Raw genomic sequence first — 18,330 nt, forward strand, 5'->3', positions numbered from 1 at the left:
CAAACAAAAATAGACACATCATTTAAGCTTGCAGATTTACCACAGGATTGAGGTATGTTTGATGGATGAAATTCCTAGAGAAGATGAATGGGGCAGACACCTCCAAAAGCCTTGAAGTTTTTCTTTGAGCTTTAGTGTTTTCATCAGTATATTAGAAAATTTAAAACCTACCTTTTCCCCCTCATAAGATTGATGCCTGCCAACTTTTCTTAACCTTGAAAAATTACATTTATTTTTTAAGGCCTAGTTCAAATGTTACGTAAGAATTAATTGTTCTTCTTGATAGGTAACAAGAATGATCTTTGTATTATCAGTTCTGAGTACCATTCCCATGCACAGCTGGTGGATAATAAATATTTGAATAAATGAGATCTAATGAAAGGTATATTTGAAAAAGACTTTGAAAATTAAGTGTATGAACATGTAGAAGACATTTTTAGTAAGATCTTTTACTACTTTGCAAAGTAGTCTCTTTTTCTGCTTTTAAATTGGAAATATTGACTTACTGGATTTTTTTTACTATATATTTTTGATTGAAATTATTTTAAGTTTTTAAGGTCTAGGTTAGTGAACATATATTGGCTTATGAAACACTCAGTACATTTTTGTTGCTTTTTTATTTTTAAGAAGTAACTGAATCCCTGATTTCTTTGTTTTGTTTTTGTGATCTCTCTGTATTAAAGTATAGAAATAAAGGATAATGGTTAATTTAAGAGTCTACCGTGGATTGATTTTAGTGGGCATCAGTAAATAGCAATAATCAATTGTCTGAATGTTTGTTATTAACTTCCCAAACATGTTTTTTAATTCTCTTAGTTGACCACTTTTCTTTTCTAATTTTAGGTCTCTATCAATATCAGCGCATATCACTGAAAAGAAAATTTTTGAAGATATGTTTTGCTGAAAAGACAACCAAGAAAAATTTTACGAATGGGATGAACACGCACCAGTTAATTGACTACCTACTGCAATTTGAATGTTAACATTACTCGCCTGGTACAGTTACTTAGTGATGTACCTATTCTCACAATACCCTATTCCAGTGTGCTTGTCTTGATTAAAGAATTCAAAGTGGAGTACCGCAAACTTGATATGGATAATAAAAAGAAAGACAAGGACAAATCAGATGATAGAATGGCACGACCTAGTGGTCGGTCGGGACACAATACTCGAGGAACTGGGTCTTCATCCTCTGGAGTTTTAATGGTTGGACCTAACTTTAGAGTTGGGAAAAAAATTGGATGTGGCAATTTTGGAGAATTACGATTAGGTAAGACTCTTTTGTTTATTCCTTTATGTTAGAAGCATTTTGAAAAAATGAAAGATAACTTTCTAATGAAAATGATTTAGTTATTTAATTTGTTATAGTAATTTTAAAGAATATATATGTTGGAAACTTTTTATGTACTTGAATATTAATTTGTAAGGAATTCCCTAATACATGAATATCTATTTATTTGTGATTAATTATCCAGCATATGAGAAAAAAGAAAGTGAATTATAAAGCCCCAGCAGGCTGAAACAGGTGCCAGTAAAGCCGTGGCAGTGTATTCCTTAGGAATGATATTTAGGCTTTTTTTTTTTCAGATTCGAAAACATTTAGTAACCAGTCACTTTGGGAGAATACCAAAGTATGGCTTAAAGTCAAGGTAATATACGGAAATTCCATAAAAGTCAGTAAAATTTACATTGTTGTTATTTATTCCCCTCTATACCCCAAGTATATCCAGGGTGGGGCTCCGGATGGGGGATACAAAGTACTGATTCACTATATTCTTATAATCAGGCATGTTTGAGAAACATAGGTACAATTAAACCTCCTAACTCTACATTTAAGGAAATTGAAACTCAGGGAAAATTACCTGCAAATGTCACACAGCTATTTAATGACAGACTCAGGACCAAAATCTAGGTATTTAACTCATATTAGAGACGTGGCTGTGTTTACTAAACAGAAACAAGGAAGGCAACATGGTTATATGGGAGTTAATATTGCAGTACCTTGAGGGCTCTGGTCAATGGATCACCAATAGTGGAAATTTTAGGAATAGGAAGAAAAAACCTGGCTTCACCAATGTTCTTAGATCCAACCCTATTTGTTAGAAATAAGTTCAGTTGTGTATTTATCTACTCAGCTACTTTTCCTTTTTATCTTGCAAAACACGCTAATTTGTAGTTACTCTTCCATTTTATTAGTTTTGTATAGTTAATGTACATTAAATCTTTCAATTAAGCAAGCTAGTAAAAGGTAATGACATTCTTTGTACATAGCTGTAATATGATGTGACTGGAAGACTCTCTTGCATTTTAGTAGGGCCCCAGATATTTTAAAAGGTGAATGTTTGATACTTTTTTAAGGATATTGAATTAGATATTTTGAAATTCTTAAATGATGTCAGAATTTGGAGTTAGGAAAACCAGTTTATTTTCTTTTCTAACTTTGAGCATCATAATCCATCCATTGAAAATGTATTGCATGTTTATCAGGTATGAGGCATGATTAGGCACTGATAATACACTGAAATAATATAAAAATTGTGCCTGCCATTATGGAACGCATAAGTCATTTAACCATTTGGGTCCTCAAATTCCTCAACTTTCAATTGGGATTATTCCACTTTCTAGGTTATTGTAAAGATTAAATTTAGATGATAATATGAAAGAACCAGCATTGTGTCTGCATATTTTAGGAAAGCAATGATTCTGTTCTTCTAAAAGACAATATCAAGATATTTGTTCTTTTTTAAAAATTAAAATTATGGCATGTTATGTGTGTATATTTTAAATTTATATAGCTCTGTAGTATATGTAATGTTATATTTTTGTACCATATCTGTTGTGTGTATGACCATAATACTATAGTGCTTTGGCCATTTTTATTCAAAATTAGTTTCATAGAGTTCATTTCAAAATAACTATATACACACACACACACACACACACACACACACACACACATATATATCTATATATCTGTAGTGTGTTTGTGTGTGTGTGTGTTCATATACACAAAAATATCTAGTGAACCATTTTATACAGGGCAATATGAGAAACTGTATGTACCATATACTGAAACTATATATGCTATAAACTCTTAGTTTTTTAATATTTTTATCCTCACCCGAGGACATTTTTCCATTTTTTGTTCAGATAGAGTGGGAGGGAGAGAGAGAAACAGCGACATGAAAGGGACACATCGAGTGGCTGCCACCTGCACGACCCAACCCGGGCCAGGGACAAACTGCAACCGAGGTATGCGCCCTTAGCGGAAACCGAACCCAGGTCTCTCTGGACCACAGGCTGACGCTCTAACCGCTGAGCCAAACCGGCCAGGTCTAAATACCTTTCTTTTGAAGTCTATAAATAAGCAGAAATAGGAATAAGATGATATATTCACCCACCCACCCATCCATCCATCCATCCATCCATCCATCCATCCATCCATTATCTACCTACCTATCTTTCTATTTGCCTATCTGAATCTATCTAGTCTATCTGTGGGTGTTTATTGAACATGTGTATATACTTATTTATTTATTTATTTATTTATTTTATCCTCACCTGAGGACATTTTTCCATTTTTTGTTCAGATAGAGTGGGAGGGAGAGAGAGAGAGAAACATCGACGTGAAAGAGACACATCGAGTGGTTGCCACCCGCATAACCCAACCAGGGCTGGGGATAAACTGCAACCAAGGTACGCTCCCTTACCGGGAACCGAACCTGGGTCTCTCTGAACCACAGGCCGACACTCTAACCGCTGAGCTAAACCGATTAGGGCTGCACTTTATTTAAGTATATTACCTATATCTATATATGTATCTGTGTTTTATGTATATTTATAATATACAGTTGACCCTTGAACAACCACTAAATAAAGGGACATTTTACTCCTTTTTTAAGGCCCCAAATGATGTCTCTGTACAGAAAAAGTTACTATAAGCATAATTCTTTCTATACCTGGATAAATATGCTAATATTAAGAGCTGGTTTAGATTCTTTTTTTGTTTGTTTTATCCTTACCCAAGGACATTTTTTTTTCCATTTTTTGTTCAGATAGAGTGGAAGGGGGAGAGAGAGAGAAACAGCGATGTGAAAGGGACACATCGAGTGATTGCCACCCGCACGACCTAACCAGGGCCAGGGACAAACTGCAACCGAGGTACGTGCCCTTAGCGGGAACCGAACCCGGGTCTGTCTGTACCACAGGCCGACGCTCTAACTGCTGAGCCAAACCAGCCAGGGCTGGTTTAGATTCTTTTTTTTTTTTAATCCTCACCCGAGGATATTTTTCCATTTTTTGTACAGATAGAGTGGGAGGGAGAGAGAGGAAGGGAGAGAGAGAGAGAAACATCGATGTGAAGGGACACATCGAGTAGCTGCCACCTGCACGACCAACCAGGGCCGGGGACAAACTGCAACCGAAGTACGTGCCCTTAGCGGGAACCGAACCCGGGTCTCTCCGGACCGCAGGCCGACGCTCTAACCACTGAGCCAAACTGGCCAGGGCCTGGTTTAGATTCTTAAAGTGCCATATTATTAGACACATCTCAAATGTTTGATCCTGGCACTAAAACTTTTGTGATTAGTATTGGTTAAGAAAGAATATGAGGTATACATATTATAGGTATGTGGTTTTCAATAAAGGTGCTTTTGGCATTGTGGGATGGACAGTGTTTTTTTGTTTGTTTTTTGTAGAGGACTGTTCTACACACTGCCTGATGTTCAGACTCTTGGGCGCTAATTAGGAGTTGCACTTCTGCACATAATCCCAAATACTCCAAGAAGAGACAGTATTACTAACTGTTGAAACTACTTTTAATGGGTAGTTATTAAAAACAATTAAGTTGGGCCCAGCTGGTGTGGCTCAGTGGTTGAGCATTGGCCCACGCACCAAGAGGTCGCTGGTTTGATTCCTAGTCAGGGCACATGCCCAGGTTGTGGGCCTGATCCCCCGTGGGGGGCGTGCAGGAGGCGGCCAATTGTTGTTCTCACTCATTGATGTTTCTGTCGCTCTTTCCCTTTTCCTTCCTCTCTTTCTAAAATCAATAAAGAAAAAATAAATTAAAAAAAATAAAGTTGGACATAAAAGAGCTGACCTTGAGATTTAAAAAAAACAGGTAAAGATTTAATTATTTTTTTTAATCTTCACCTGAGGACTTTTTTTTTTGCATTTATCTTCAGATAGAGCAGGAGGGAGAGAGGGAAGCAGAGAGAGAGAAACATTGATGTGAGAGAGAAACATCGACTGGTTGCCACCAACACAACCCCAACTGGGGTCAGGGACAAATTGCAACCGAGGTACATACCCTTAGTGGGAAACGAACCTGGGTCTCTCTGGACCACAGGCTGACGCTCTTAACCGCTGAGCCAAACTGGCCAGGGCAAGGTAAACATTTTAAATAATACTCTAAAGTTAATTTTAGGTAGATGTTTTTACTGTCATTTTTTATATACTTTTTTAATGTAAAATGAATTAATGTAATCTTATTTTATTTTTATCTTTATTAATGGTAAGGCTCGCATTCTGCATATTAGTAGTCGTATTTCTAGCTTAAGACAGTTAACCCAAAACCCTAGAAATGTTCTTAACATGCACTTAATGAGACCAAATATAGCTAGCTAAAATATAGGGCTATATTATATATATATATTTATTTTTGTGTGTGTATTTTTTTTTTTTTTTTTTTATTCTCACCCGAGGACATTTTTCCATTTTTTGTACAGATAGAGTGGGAGGGAAGGAGAGGAAGAGAGAGAGAGAGAGAAACATCGATGTGAAAGGGACACATCGAGTGGCTGCCACCCGCACGACCAACCAGGGCCAGGGACAAACTGCAACTGAGGTACATGCCCTTAGCAGGAACCGAACCCTGGGTCTCTCCGGACCGCAGGCCAACGCTCTAACCACTGAGCCAAACTGGCCAGGGCTGTGTGTGTATGTTTTATGTATTCTATATATGTTTTATACATTCTCTATGTGATTTAAAATGTTTAGGCATCTTGCCAAACCTTTCTGGCTGGGGAGAGATTGCTCTTCCTGGGATTAGTCAGTTCTCAGTTGGGAGCATGACTTTAATCTGCAAACTAAACAGTCCAGAGCCATACCTCCACTATCTGGAGCTTGAACACTCCAGGAAGCAACTTCTTTCTTTTTTCCTCTTTATTGATTTTAGAGAGAGAGGGAGAGAGAGAGACAGAAACATCGATGAGTGAGAACATCTGCTGGCCACCTCTTGCATGTCCCCCACTGGGGATCGGGCCCACAACCTGGGCATGTGCCCCGACCTGAATCGAACTGGCAACCTCTTGGTTCATGGGTTGATGCTCAACCATTGAGCCATACTGGCTGGGCAGCAATCTTCTTTCTTAATCATTCCATGGCCAGGTACAAGAATAACTAGAGACCACTTATATAGCTCAGAGGCCACCAGAATTATTTGCCACAAGAATTATTTAAAGTGGCCAATTCTAAACTGTTTATCCTGCCCTGCCTTGCCTTTCCCTTGGAAATTAAAGGCCTATGCCTAAACTCTCCTCTTGCTCCTGACCAAAACATGTTTCCCATGACCCTTTTGTAGAACCTGTGAGCATAATAAACTTTTTTGAGCCTCTTCTGTGTCCTCTCTTGTGGCTACACCTGACTGACCATCACATAAAAGAACACAGCACAAGGGTGTTATATATATTGTTTTATGGATTGCCATATCTGAAGTAAGATATTGCAACTTTTCACATAATTAAGTATGCCACAGGAGTTTTTATAACTTATTTTGTTTCTTTTCTTCTTTTTCCTATATAGCTCATAATTCTTCTTATTTTATTGTTCATATTTAAGAATTGTTGAAAATTCTGCATGCCTTATACTATATGTATCAAATAAATATGCAGATTTGAGTGAATTCATAATTTTTATGTTTATTGATTTTTCTATTGTTCCTAATTAAAGCATATTATAAAACTTAACTAAAAAATGTAATAATGAAGACTAGACTGTGATACTATAGCAAAGTGGTAGTAAGCAAAATAGTTTCTTTTTCTTTCACATAACACAAAGCAGAGGGAGAGCACCCAGAGCTGTTAGGGTACCTCTGTGTCCTCAGTATGTGGCTTCAGTCTCTGTGTGGAAGGTGGTTGCTCCGGTTGTTGCCACCTCCTAGCCAGCAAGAGGAATTATTCTTGGGAGTGGGGAGTGTCAGACCTCATATCTAGAACTTAATCACATGGCCACACAAGGTGAAAGAGAGGCTGAAATTGTAGTCTGTAGCTGGACAGCCATTTTAAAATGTGGGCATTATATTATTATAAAAGGGGAGCATGGTCATTGGTGGGTAACTGGTAGTTTCTGTTATAAACATATGTGTTGTTTTTGTAGAACATAGTTTTCTGTAATTTCCATCCATATACCACAAAATTGGTAAAAGCATTTTTCAAGTATAATATGGCACAGAGTTTCATTGGGAATATCTTCTAAAATTGGATTAAAACATCAGTTAGCTGGAACCAATCTACTTGGAGCCTTCTCTTCACTGGATTCCCTCAACACATACACTCCTTCATACTGTACATACAAACACATAGTTTGTGCATCATTGGTTTGTTAATGCGTATAACAAATATTGATTGAAAGCTAACTATGTGAAGCCTATGCCTATGCTATGTGACAAAAATGCATTGGTAGTATTGTTTAATCATTGTTCATGTTTATAAATACAACTTTTAAAGTTCAGAAAAGGCTGTGATGTTCAAGATGACGCTTTTAGGATTTAGTGCTTTTTGCTATGATACAAAAGCAGACATTTGACCATATAAATGCCAATAAAAACTACTTCTAGGAGTACTTGGTATTATTTTGGTTCTATGAAACCTGTATTTAATCTGACTTCTTGTGTTATGAGTATTTACCCCTTGTGTACATGTGAATAAATATCACATCAGAATAGTTATGAAAAGTTGATAATATTCTGGGCAAATACAAATTTCATCTTTGAACTCAGAATTGGTTCTTTGTTAGACACCAGTTCCTCAAGATTAAGTTACTGTACCATTAAAATATTCACTGTACACTTAATAGAGGAAGCCTAACATTTCATACATAACATAGTCTTGAAAATGTATATGAAGGCATAGCTAACTGCTCAACGAGTTGACTAAAAATATATGTTTTCTAATATTTGTTTTAAATATTTATGGGCTCCATGAGTGCCTGAATATAGCTTAGTGTTCACCACTTTTGGTACTATTGAGTTCCATCTTTTTGTTAACTGTAATGGGTTCATGAGACTTATGCTATTTAGTATTAGTATGAATTCTTTTTTTAAAAATTTTTTTCATTTATTTTAGTAAAATAAGTATAAAAATTCAGGAAAGTATTATAATGTTTGTATGAACAAACACCACTGTACAGTAGCAGGAACATAGCCGAGACTGACATTTTGTTTATAAGTTTTACTGCCATTCATCAGCTGCTTTATAGAAGGAAGTTAGGTATGTTAGGGTGGAAAATTCCCTGTGTGAAAAGTTGATGCTTTCCTATTCTGTGTTCAGCAGCCAGTGTGACCAGGGCCAGTTACTATAACAGTTATAAAAAATAATTATCTTTTAAAAATAATATGGTAAGAAAAAAACATATTTTTGTTATAAAAATAATACATGCTTATTGAAAAAATAGAAATTGCATATTCTATTTTTTATTGTTTTTACTGTACTTGTAAAGAAACATTAATTTGCCCTGGCCGGTTTGGCTCAGCGGTTAGAGCGTCGGCCTGCGGTACAGAGAGACCCGGGTTCGGTTCTCGCTAAGGGCATGTACCTCGGTTGCAGTTTGTTCCCGGCCCTGGTTGGTCGTGCGGGTGGCAGCCACTCGATGTGTCCCTTCACATCGATGTTTCTCTCTCTCTCTTCCTCTCTCTCCCTCCCGCTCTATCTGAACAAAAAGTGGAAAAATGTCCTCGGGTGAGGATAAAAAAAAAAAAAAAAAAGAAACATTAATTTATATATCAAATTGTCTTCATGTACTTATTGCTTTTAAAATTCTCCATAGCATTTTACTTGGGCTACAGATGCTTATTCATTGGACCTTTCTAGATTATTTTCAGTTTGCCATTGCAAAGATTATAGTAATTCATTTGAATTCTTTACATGCTAATGATATTAAATCTTTATTCTGGTTTTTTATTTACCTGTTCTTTGTATATGGTAGATTTTTTTTGACATTCAGAAGTTTAAACTGTTTTATGCAATCAAATCTGTATAAAATCTTCTGACGTCTTAATTTTTTCCCTTTTTTTTTTTTTTAATGCTTAGGAAAGCTTCTATATATTGGGCTAATAAACATTTTTTAAAGATAATATGCACCCTTGTGTTCATTGCAGCATTAGTTGCAGTAGCCAAGATATGGAAACAACCTCAGTGTCCATTGATAGATGAATGGAAAAAGAAGATATGGTACCTATATATTATGGGTTATTACTCAGCCATAAAAAAGAATGCCATTTGTGACAACATGGATGGACCTGGAGGGTATTATGCTAAGTAAAATAAGTCAAATTAAGACAACTACCATATGATTTCACTTACATGTGGAAACCTAAAAACAAAATAAAGAAAGAAAAGAGAAACAAACTCTTAGGTACAGAGAACAAATTGATGGTAGCCAGATTAGGGAGTTGGGGAATGGGTAAAAAAAAAGGCAAAGGGATTAAGAAGTACAAATTGGCAGTTATAAAAATAACTGGTGGATATAAAGTATAGCATAGGGAATATAATCAATAATATAATACCCATGTATGGTGTCAGATGGGTACTAGACTCATGTGGGGATCACTCCCTAAGGTATATAAATGTGTAATCACTATGTTGTACGACTGAAACTAATGTTGTATTTCAATTGTAATTGAAAAATAAATTTAAAAAATTATAAAAATATTTTTTCATGTTTTGTGCCTTATGTCTAATTCTTAAAATATTGGAATTTAATTTGGTTGTACAGTGAGGTGCCAATAATTTTTTTCCCTTCAAAGTAGCTAGTTTATCAGAGATAATTATTGAATAATACTTTAAAATTTTTATTTTTAATATATTACAGATTTTTTCTAGGTATTTATTCTGTTTAGTGGATTACATATTGAACCCCAATAAGATTACATCTCATAAACATGGATTTAAAAATAGGTGATGATTGGAGAGGAATTTTGTATTCCTTTATATAGGCATTCCGGTTTTGAAATTTAGTTTATCTTGTATCTGACTACTGATTGCTGTATGAGTTGTTTACAATATTCCAACAAAATAAGATCCTTTTCATTTTTGTAAGTGGGCTGAAGTATTTATTAGTATCACTTTCTACTCTGAATCCAGGTGAAATACTATAAATATTTCATTGAGTTGATCGGAAATTTATATTTCCTCATCATTGAGGCTTTTGCTAAATAGTTGGAAGAAACCTAGACTTCCTCTAAATGTATTATATGTTTTTTTTCCCACCCCAAAATTTGACATTTTTTCTTTCTTTTTCAAGGGAAAAATTTATACACAAATGAATATGTGGCAATTAAACTGGTAAGTTCATGTGTCTTATTTTTCCTTAATTCCTGATTTCTTTAATACTTAACTTACATTTTAATTACTATTTTATTTTCATATCATTTAGAACTTGAGTATTTATTGGGAACGTGATATGCAAAACTTATCTTTTGTTATTAATCTCCTAGCATTATCAGGCCCCTCAAATATGTGGTAGGATGTCTTTGTCTTTCCGTGACATGAAAACTCAATCCCTTTACTTTGGCAGCATTATAGAATTGAATTTTGGAATTTTGACACTATTTTTCTTTTAAGGAAGCTGGCATATTGACATTTTTATTTAGATAAAGATTCAAAAGCAAGATTTCTCTTTCTGACTCAAGCATTTGAACAAAAGTTTCCTTAATATTTAGGATTACAATCTTTGAAAGTATTTTTAGGTAGCTTCCAGAATCTTTTCTTGAATTGATATTTTATGTACGGTAAACTGTTCATTGCTTGACCTTCCCAGATTCACAAATGCTTGATGTGGGTGGAGGATGGCAAGGAAAGCAAACTCTGTTGGAACTGTTCTGAATTCCTAAATGTGCCCTGTATGACAGCTGTAAGGCATCTATCTCTTTTTTTGGAAGAGTTGGGATCTGGGAATTTTTATAAGACACAACTGTCTTTGGCACAGCTTTTCTATCTTGTTTGCCAGCCAGGTTTCCATGAGGTTAAGCATGGCTTGGTTTTTCCAGTCTGCCTGCCATTCTTAATCTTGTGCCTGCCAATATAACCACTGTATTAAGGGAATGTGAGATGATGATTAGAGGAAGAGGTAAGTGGGAGAAATAGAAAATCCTTTTTTGGGGATGAGCTAGAAAACTGTATGTACTACTTACTTTTAAGTATATTTGTGAGTATAGGTCAAGTTTTAATGCAACAAATGTTTATTTTTACTGGGAAATAAGATGTACAGTAGGGTTGTGGTGCCATCAAGACTGGCTGGCTGACATGTGGGTTTTGACTGGCATTTACCTAGAGGAATTCAATTTGATTTTAAGGCCTGGTTCTTGGCTTTATGTCAGAAAATCTGGTTAGGTCATCTTATTAAGATCATCACTGTTAATCATAATTATATTTAATCAATTCACGAAATCGGTCAAGCTCTCAGAAATATTTAGGAAGAGTTAATTTCTAATTAAATAATGAAGTATTTTATCATTATAGGTTCATAATGCCCAAAATCAGTATAAATAATATGTTTTCTTTCTATAGGGTGATCTACACAGAAAGCCAAGTTAAAATGACAAGCTTTCTTCATGAGCATGAAATCAGGACAGGAGGAGTTAGTTTGGATGAATCACAATGGGGAGGCTCAGGATGCAGGGACTGGACAGTGTTTGAATGGGCATTGCTGACTTTTGTTTCTTTGGGATTCTTCCTTTTTCTGTGTTCTGTGCGAGTGGTCTAGGATCTAGTCATTGTATGGTGTTGGGAGTAGGGGTAGCGCGCGAGACTAGAAGTGCTAATAGCCATATATGCCATGTTATTGATGCAGCAGCCTGTAGTGATCAGGTCTTAACAGTATGTTAAGACAAATAAACCATTGTGTCAAAACAGGAACCACTGCACCAGGCTGCCCTTTCCTTGTATGTTTCAGTTATAAAGTGGTGTTCCTTAGGTCCTGTTATTTTCAGATTTGGAACTTTTTTACCCTGTGATCAGAGTACAGCGCATACTAATTGTGGTTATTCTGTGTTCTTTGGGGGAACTGGGAATATTTTTGTATATGTTTAGTATCTTGAGGTTGAAGTATAGTATAGAATCATGCTTGCCTCAAATTCATCCAAAAGTATATTAGCAGGACTGAAAACTTTTCACATAAACTATTGGATCAAAGTTTGGTATTTAGTTTACTAAATACATGTAAAACATATACTGTATAATGTCATTTATATGACATACAACAACAGACAAAACTAACCCAAAGGTGCCAGAAATCAAAAAGTGATTAGTTCTGAGGGAAGGATGATAAAAATGTTTTAAGAGTTTTTTGAAGTGATAATTGCTGGGGAATATACAGTTAACAAAGCTCATGGAGTTAATGCTTATGTACTGTGTGTTTTATTGTAAGCTATACCCCAACTAAAAATTTTAAAAAATATATTGTTATTGTCAAAATTTTTATCTTTATATTTGTTCTTTCTTTTCTATGACTTCACTTAACCTGGAACTTTTAGATAAGAAATATACAGTTCAACCCTGGCCAGAGTGGCTCAGCGGTTCGGCCCACGGACCAGACAGTCGCGGGTTCGATTCCCGGTCTAGGGCATGTACCTACCTCAGTTGTGGGTTTGTTCCCTGGCTCCAGTCAGGGTCGTACGGAAGGCAACAAATCGATGTGTACTCACATTGATGTTTCTTTCTCTCTCTCAATTCCTCCCTCCCACTCTATCTTTAAAATAAAAAAATAAAAAAAAATCCATGGAAAAATACCCTTGGGTGAGGATTTAAAAAATAAAATAAAATAAAATAAAGAAATATATAGTTCAGAGGTGAATTCCTGGGAACAAGAGAAACAGAGTAAGAGTCACCATTCCCCTAGTAATGAATGTTTGCAATATACTTTTCTTCAGGGTCAAAGAGTCGAACATAAATTTCCCTTATGCTCGACCTAATAGCCACTTAACCTTATATACATTTTTGATATTAATTTATTTTACATTGAAATAAACATTCATTTGACCTAACTTTAGAGAGACAAAGATGCCTAATAAAATATTACTTTATATAAGAGTTGACACCAAGATTTATAATATTTGGAACTGGGGCCTAATGATCTTTTAATAACTTGTTGTTGTTTGTTTTTAATTAGGAACCCATGAAATCCAGAGCACCACAGCTACATTTGGAATATAGATTCTACAAGCAGTTAGGATCTGGAGGTAAAGTCTTACATTAATTTTTAAATGTGTGATAAAATGGATTGTCATATTAACCCTTTGGTTTCAAAGAATAGCATTTAAATCTAGTTAAAGTGAATCACTTCTTAATGCTGTACTTACTAGACATTATCTTACTAGAGTCTTCATGTTCCCTTTTTTATATTAAATAGGACATTTTTTGAGCTTTTTGTATTGGTACTAATATGAGTAGAGAAAGTTGTGAAAAATTTTAATTTGGAAATATAAGATTCATATAGTGTCCGTATTTTTAGATTTTTTAGTAATATGTAGTTATTGAAATGACTTGTGACATTGTCGATGTGCTGAAAAATGGCCCCATGAAAGATATATCATAATTCCTGCAACCTATAAATGGAGCAAAGACTTCGTAGGTATTAAATTAAGGATCTTGAGATGGGGAGATTATTCTGGATTATCTAGGTGGCCCCTAAATCATAAATGTCCTTGCAAAAGAGAGACAGAGGGACATTTTATATGCACAGAAGAGGAGAAGGCAAAGTGGCGATAGAGGCAGAAACTGGAGTGATACAGCCATAAGCCAAAGAATGCTGGCAGCCACTATGGGAAGCTTCTAGAGTCTCTATTGGAAACCCCAGAAGAAGTGTATGACCCTGTCCACACCTTGATTCAACCTAATGAAACTGATGTCAGATTTCTGGCCTCCAGAACTGTGAGAAAATACATTTTTGTTTGTTTGGTTTTTGAGCCACAACTGTGTGGTAATTACAGTGCTGTAGGAAACTAATAAAGGAATATTTTTGTATAAACTCTAAATCTAAGTGAGAATGGATGTGCCATTGGAAAAAATTAATGAGAAAATTTCCTATTATATGTTGTATTCCTTTATGTTAAAAGTTTTCACAGTACTACTTTTTCTGTTTACTCTTATTCTAACTGTAATGACTTTATATGTACAGTTTCATACTAGGTAGGGATATTTTGTTTCTCGAGATTTAATAAAATGGAATTTTTTTCATGTGTCTTTTTGTAAGTTCATGTTTACATTCTAGTTGGTAGAGCTGTCCATTTCTTAATACATTGTCAATTTTGCATTTTTTTTTTTTTCTACGAGCATACTTTCCAAATGAGTAGTAGTCAGTGTGGGGCCAGTAAGTCAACATTTTGTGTATCAATGTTTTTGTTATTATAAGCTTCTTATAATGCAGACAGGCCTCTAGGAGTTGTCAAAATTATCACTGGCAACAGAGATATAAAGGATGGGAGCATAAAACTAATTATTTGTGAAACCATACATATTAGGACTAACAAGTGACAGAAAGCCATAAAAACCTAAGTGAAAAAAAAAAAGTTTATTGCCTCATGTACTAGAAATTTAGGGAAAGGAACTTTCTATAAGACATTGTTGTATGCAGGACTTCAAATGCTGTCATCTGGAAAGTTAAATTTGTCTCTGTTCTACTGTTTTTTATTTATATTTCTTTGTGCATGTATGTGTATGTAAGCTTCTGACTAGCCCATCCTATGACATGGCAGATAGTTACTAATAGTTTAACAATTATAAAAACACACCTCTTTACTAAAAAAATCCAACAGAAGTTCAAGGACTGAATCTTACTGTCTTATTTTGTGTCTAATGCCTTTCCTTGATCTAATCATTATGAATTTGATTGCCCAGATTTAGATTCTGCACTTATTGCAAAGCTACCTGAAACTCAGGGATTATAAATAGTGAGAGGAAGTTGCCTAAAGGGAAATTGAGGTGTTATCAGAAGAAGGAAGATTGGATGCTGGGAGATAAAGACAACTGCTCTATCTGCTTAAGTAGTAAATCTATCATTTAGAAACATAAGACTGAATACTTTAATTGGATAAGAAGGAATAAATCAGTTTAGAATTTAAGGAGTCATTGAATTGAATTCCAAAGGTGCACTTACTTTTATTACCATATTCTTTGCCTTTTTAAAAAAATCTTCACCTGAGGATATTTTTTCCATTTATCTTTAGATAGAGTGGAAGGGAGGGAGGGAGAAAGAAAGAGAGGGAGAAAAACATCATATGAGAGAGTCACATCCACTGGTTGCCTTCCATATGACCTTGACCAGGGCCGGGGACTAATTGCAACCGAGATACATGCCCTTGGTCGGAATCGAACCCGCAACTCCTTGGTCTGTGGGCCGATGCTCTAACTGCTGAGCAAAACCCACCAGGGCTCTTTGCCTTTTTAAACTTTAAAATGTAAACATCTTTCACTACTTGAATGCCATAAGGTTGCAGTGTTGCACAACTCAGGGACCACTATTTACAGGGTAGTCTTTATATACAAGGGTGCTCCCCTGTGTTCTATGGCATAGCGTTTACACAGATTGAAATGTGAATGGCATTGCCTGAAGGTATGCATTGTGGTGATTCTGAAACACTAACAAGAGTGGATGTTTTTGAGTATTTCATATGAATTATGAATTTTGGAAACTTGTTAGTATTATCAATAATGAATTTTTAAAACATTTTGGAGTACACATGTGAACTTTGTGAAAAAGCAAGAGTTTAATTGAGGAAAGACTGTTGACTTTAAAATAATTTGATTTTAAATTTTTCTATAATTTATTTTCAGACTGCTCTTAATCATAAAGGGGCCATTCAGGATAATTTTACCTGTAATTCTATTATTGTATTTTAAGTATCATTTAAGTAGTAACTTGCTTGTTAGTGTTCTCTTTGAAAATAGATATATGTAATCAACATGCAGACTACATAAAGAATTCCTAAAACTCCACAGCAAAAATATAAATAATCCAATTAAAATGGGCATAGGACTTCAATAGACATTTCTCCAAAGAAGATAGACAAATGGTCAATAAGTACATGAAAAGATACTCAATATCACTAATCATTAGGGAAATGTAAATCAAAACCACAAAAACATACCACTTCACAATAATTAAAATAATTATTATCAAACAAATGAAAAAAAGGCAGAAACCAGTTAACAGATATTGGTGTGAATGTGCAAAAATTGGAATCTTTGTGGATTGCTGTTGGGAACGTAAAATGGTGCAGCTGCTATGGAAAACAGTGTAACTGTTCCTCAAAAATTTAAACATAGAATTATTATTTGATCCAGCAATTTCACTTCTGGTCATACACACAAAAGAATTGAAAGCAGAGACTCAGGCAGATATTTGTACATCCATGTTCATAGCTGCATTGTTTGCAATGACCAAAAAGGTCAAAACAAACCAAGTGTCCATTGATGGATGAATGGATAAACAAAATGTGGTATATATACAATGGGATATTATTCAGCCTTAAAAAGGAAGGAAATTCTGATTCATAGTAAGGTAGAGATGAACCTCGAAGACAGTATGCTAAACGAAATAAGCTAATCACAAAAGGACAAATACTCTGTGATTCTACTTATTTCAGGTATCCAAAACAGTCAATAGTCAGATTTATATAGATAGAAAGCAGGATGGTGTTGGCCAGGAATTGAGGGTCGAGGTGAATGGGAAAATTGCTTAATGGGATGGATAGTGGTGATGGTTGCACAAAAATCTGAATATACCTAATGCCACTGAACTGTACACTTAAAAATGGTTAAAATGATAATTTTATATAATGTATATTTTACCACAATGAAAACATAAATAAAAAATAGATTTACTTTCAATTATTTAATGAGATATTTTTGGAAAAATATACAATTTATTTAGTACTACCTGTGTGGTTTTTGATCCTCTTATTATAAGTCCACATGTCTCTTTTTATCTTCCATGACAGTATCCCTCTTTTATCTCTTATTTTGTTCACTGAAACTATTATATACATACAGTAGGATTGTACAGCTTTACTGCAGTGTGAATATGAGGGTCTGGCTCTTTATATTATTTAGCTTTTCATTGGATTGGAATATTGTTTTATACCATTATCACTTTTTGTGATAGCAAAAATGTAATGGATTGAATAGTGTTGTCTTTTCACATTCACTCAGCATTTATTGAGTAAACAGAGGATCTAGATTTGGGAGTCATCAATGCATAGGTGGTTTTTCAAGGTTAGGGAATGGATAAGATCTAGGGGAAATAAACAGAATGAGAAGAGAGGAGGAACAGGCAGAACTATACTGACCACTGCATTCGGTAGGAATGAATTTGACTGTCAGTAACAAAAATCATGCCAGCAGTAGCTTAAACAAATACAGGGATGTTATGTGAGAAAAATAAGCAAGGAGTTCCGAGATGGACACTGTAAGGTTGAGATAGCTACTCAAAAGTAAGGAATCAGGCTCTCTCTGACTTCCTGCTCCTATTTTAAGTATGTGGCTTTTATCTTTATGATCCTGGATATTTTGTACCAGGAGGGAGGGAATAAAGGATGAAATTACTATCTATATAAATAACTTCCAATTCTTTATCTCCTGTTTCCATTCCTGAAATTTAGTTATACATGTATGTCCCTACTGTAATCAGAAATTCTAATATACCTAGAATTATGCTCCCTACCTTCTTTTCTACTTACATTTCCAATGAATTTTTTTGTCTCTTTCACAAGACCTGTTTTCTCTTCTGGATTATCTTGTTCCATTACTGGCATATTCATTAAAGCTGAAAATTTTAGTCACCTTTGATTTTGGCCTTTTGGGGTAATCAGAAGATTCTGTCACTTATGTCTCTTCTCTGTGTCCTTGTCACTTTTCTTTGAATTGGGTCTCCTTTTTACCTTCAGTTCCTCATAGAAGGTTATCATTTAGCATAAAGTCCAAATTTCTTACACTTTCTACTGGCTCACTTTTTAATTGCACTAAACTTACTATTCCTTTAATAGATCTTACTGTTTTCATATATCTGTATTCTTTTTTCTGGAATGTCTTTCTTTCTCAATGAGTTCTTTCTTTCTTC

The 18,330-nt window shown here is 34.9% G+C and overlaps 1 protein-coding gene across 10 annotated transcripts in view; it reads left to right on the forward strand.

The window, feature by feature from the left end:
- CSNK1G3 (casein kinase 1 gamma 3) overlaps positions 1-18,330 on the forward strand; it is a 93,943-nt gene that overhangs the window by 29,325 nt on the left and 46,288 nt on the right. For 9 of the 10 annotated variants that reach the window (XM_036278832.1, XM_036278834.1, XM_036278835.1 and 6 more), the window contains exons 2-4: positions 844-1,270; positions 10,519-10,559; positions 13,384-13,453. In XM_036278832.1, the coding sequence (XP_036134725.1) occupies positions 1,093-1,270; positions 10,519-10,559; positions 13,384-13,453 (289 nt within the window). In that variant the 5' untranslated portion in view covers positions 844-1,092. Of the gene's footprint in view, positions 1-843; positions 1,271-1,587; positions 1,650-10,518; positions 10,560-13,383; positions 13,454-18,330 lie in introns of those variants that run through there. The other variant, XM_036278841.1, reaches the window with a different exon arrangement.

Source organism: Molossus molossus, unplaced genomic scaffold, assembly GCF_014108415.1.
Source record: "Molossus molossus isolate mMolMol1 unplaced genomic scaffold, mMolMol1.p scaffold_m16_p_3, whole genome shotgun sequence".
NCBI classification, from domain to species: domain Eukaryota; kingdom Metazoa; phylum Chordata; class Mammalia; order Chiroptera; family Molossidae; genus Molossus; species Molossus molossus.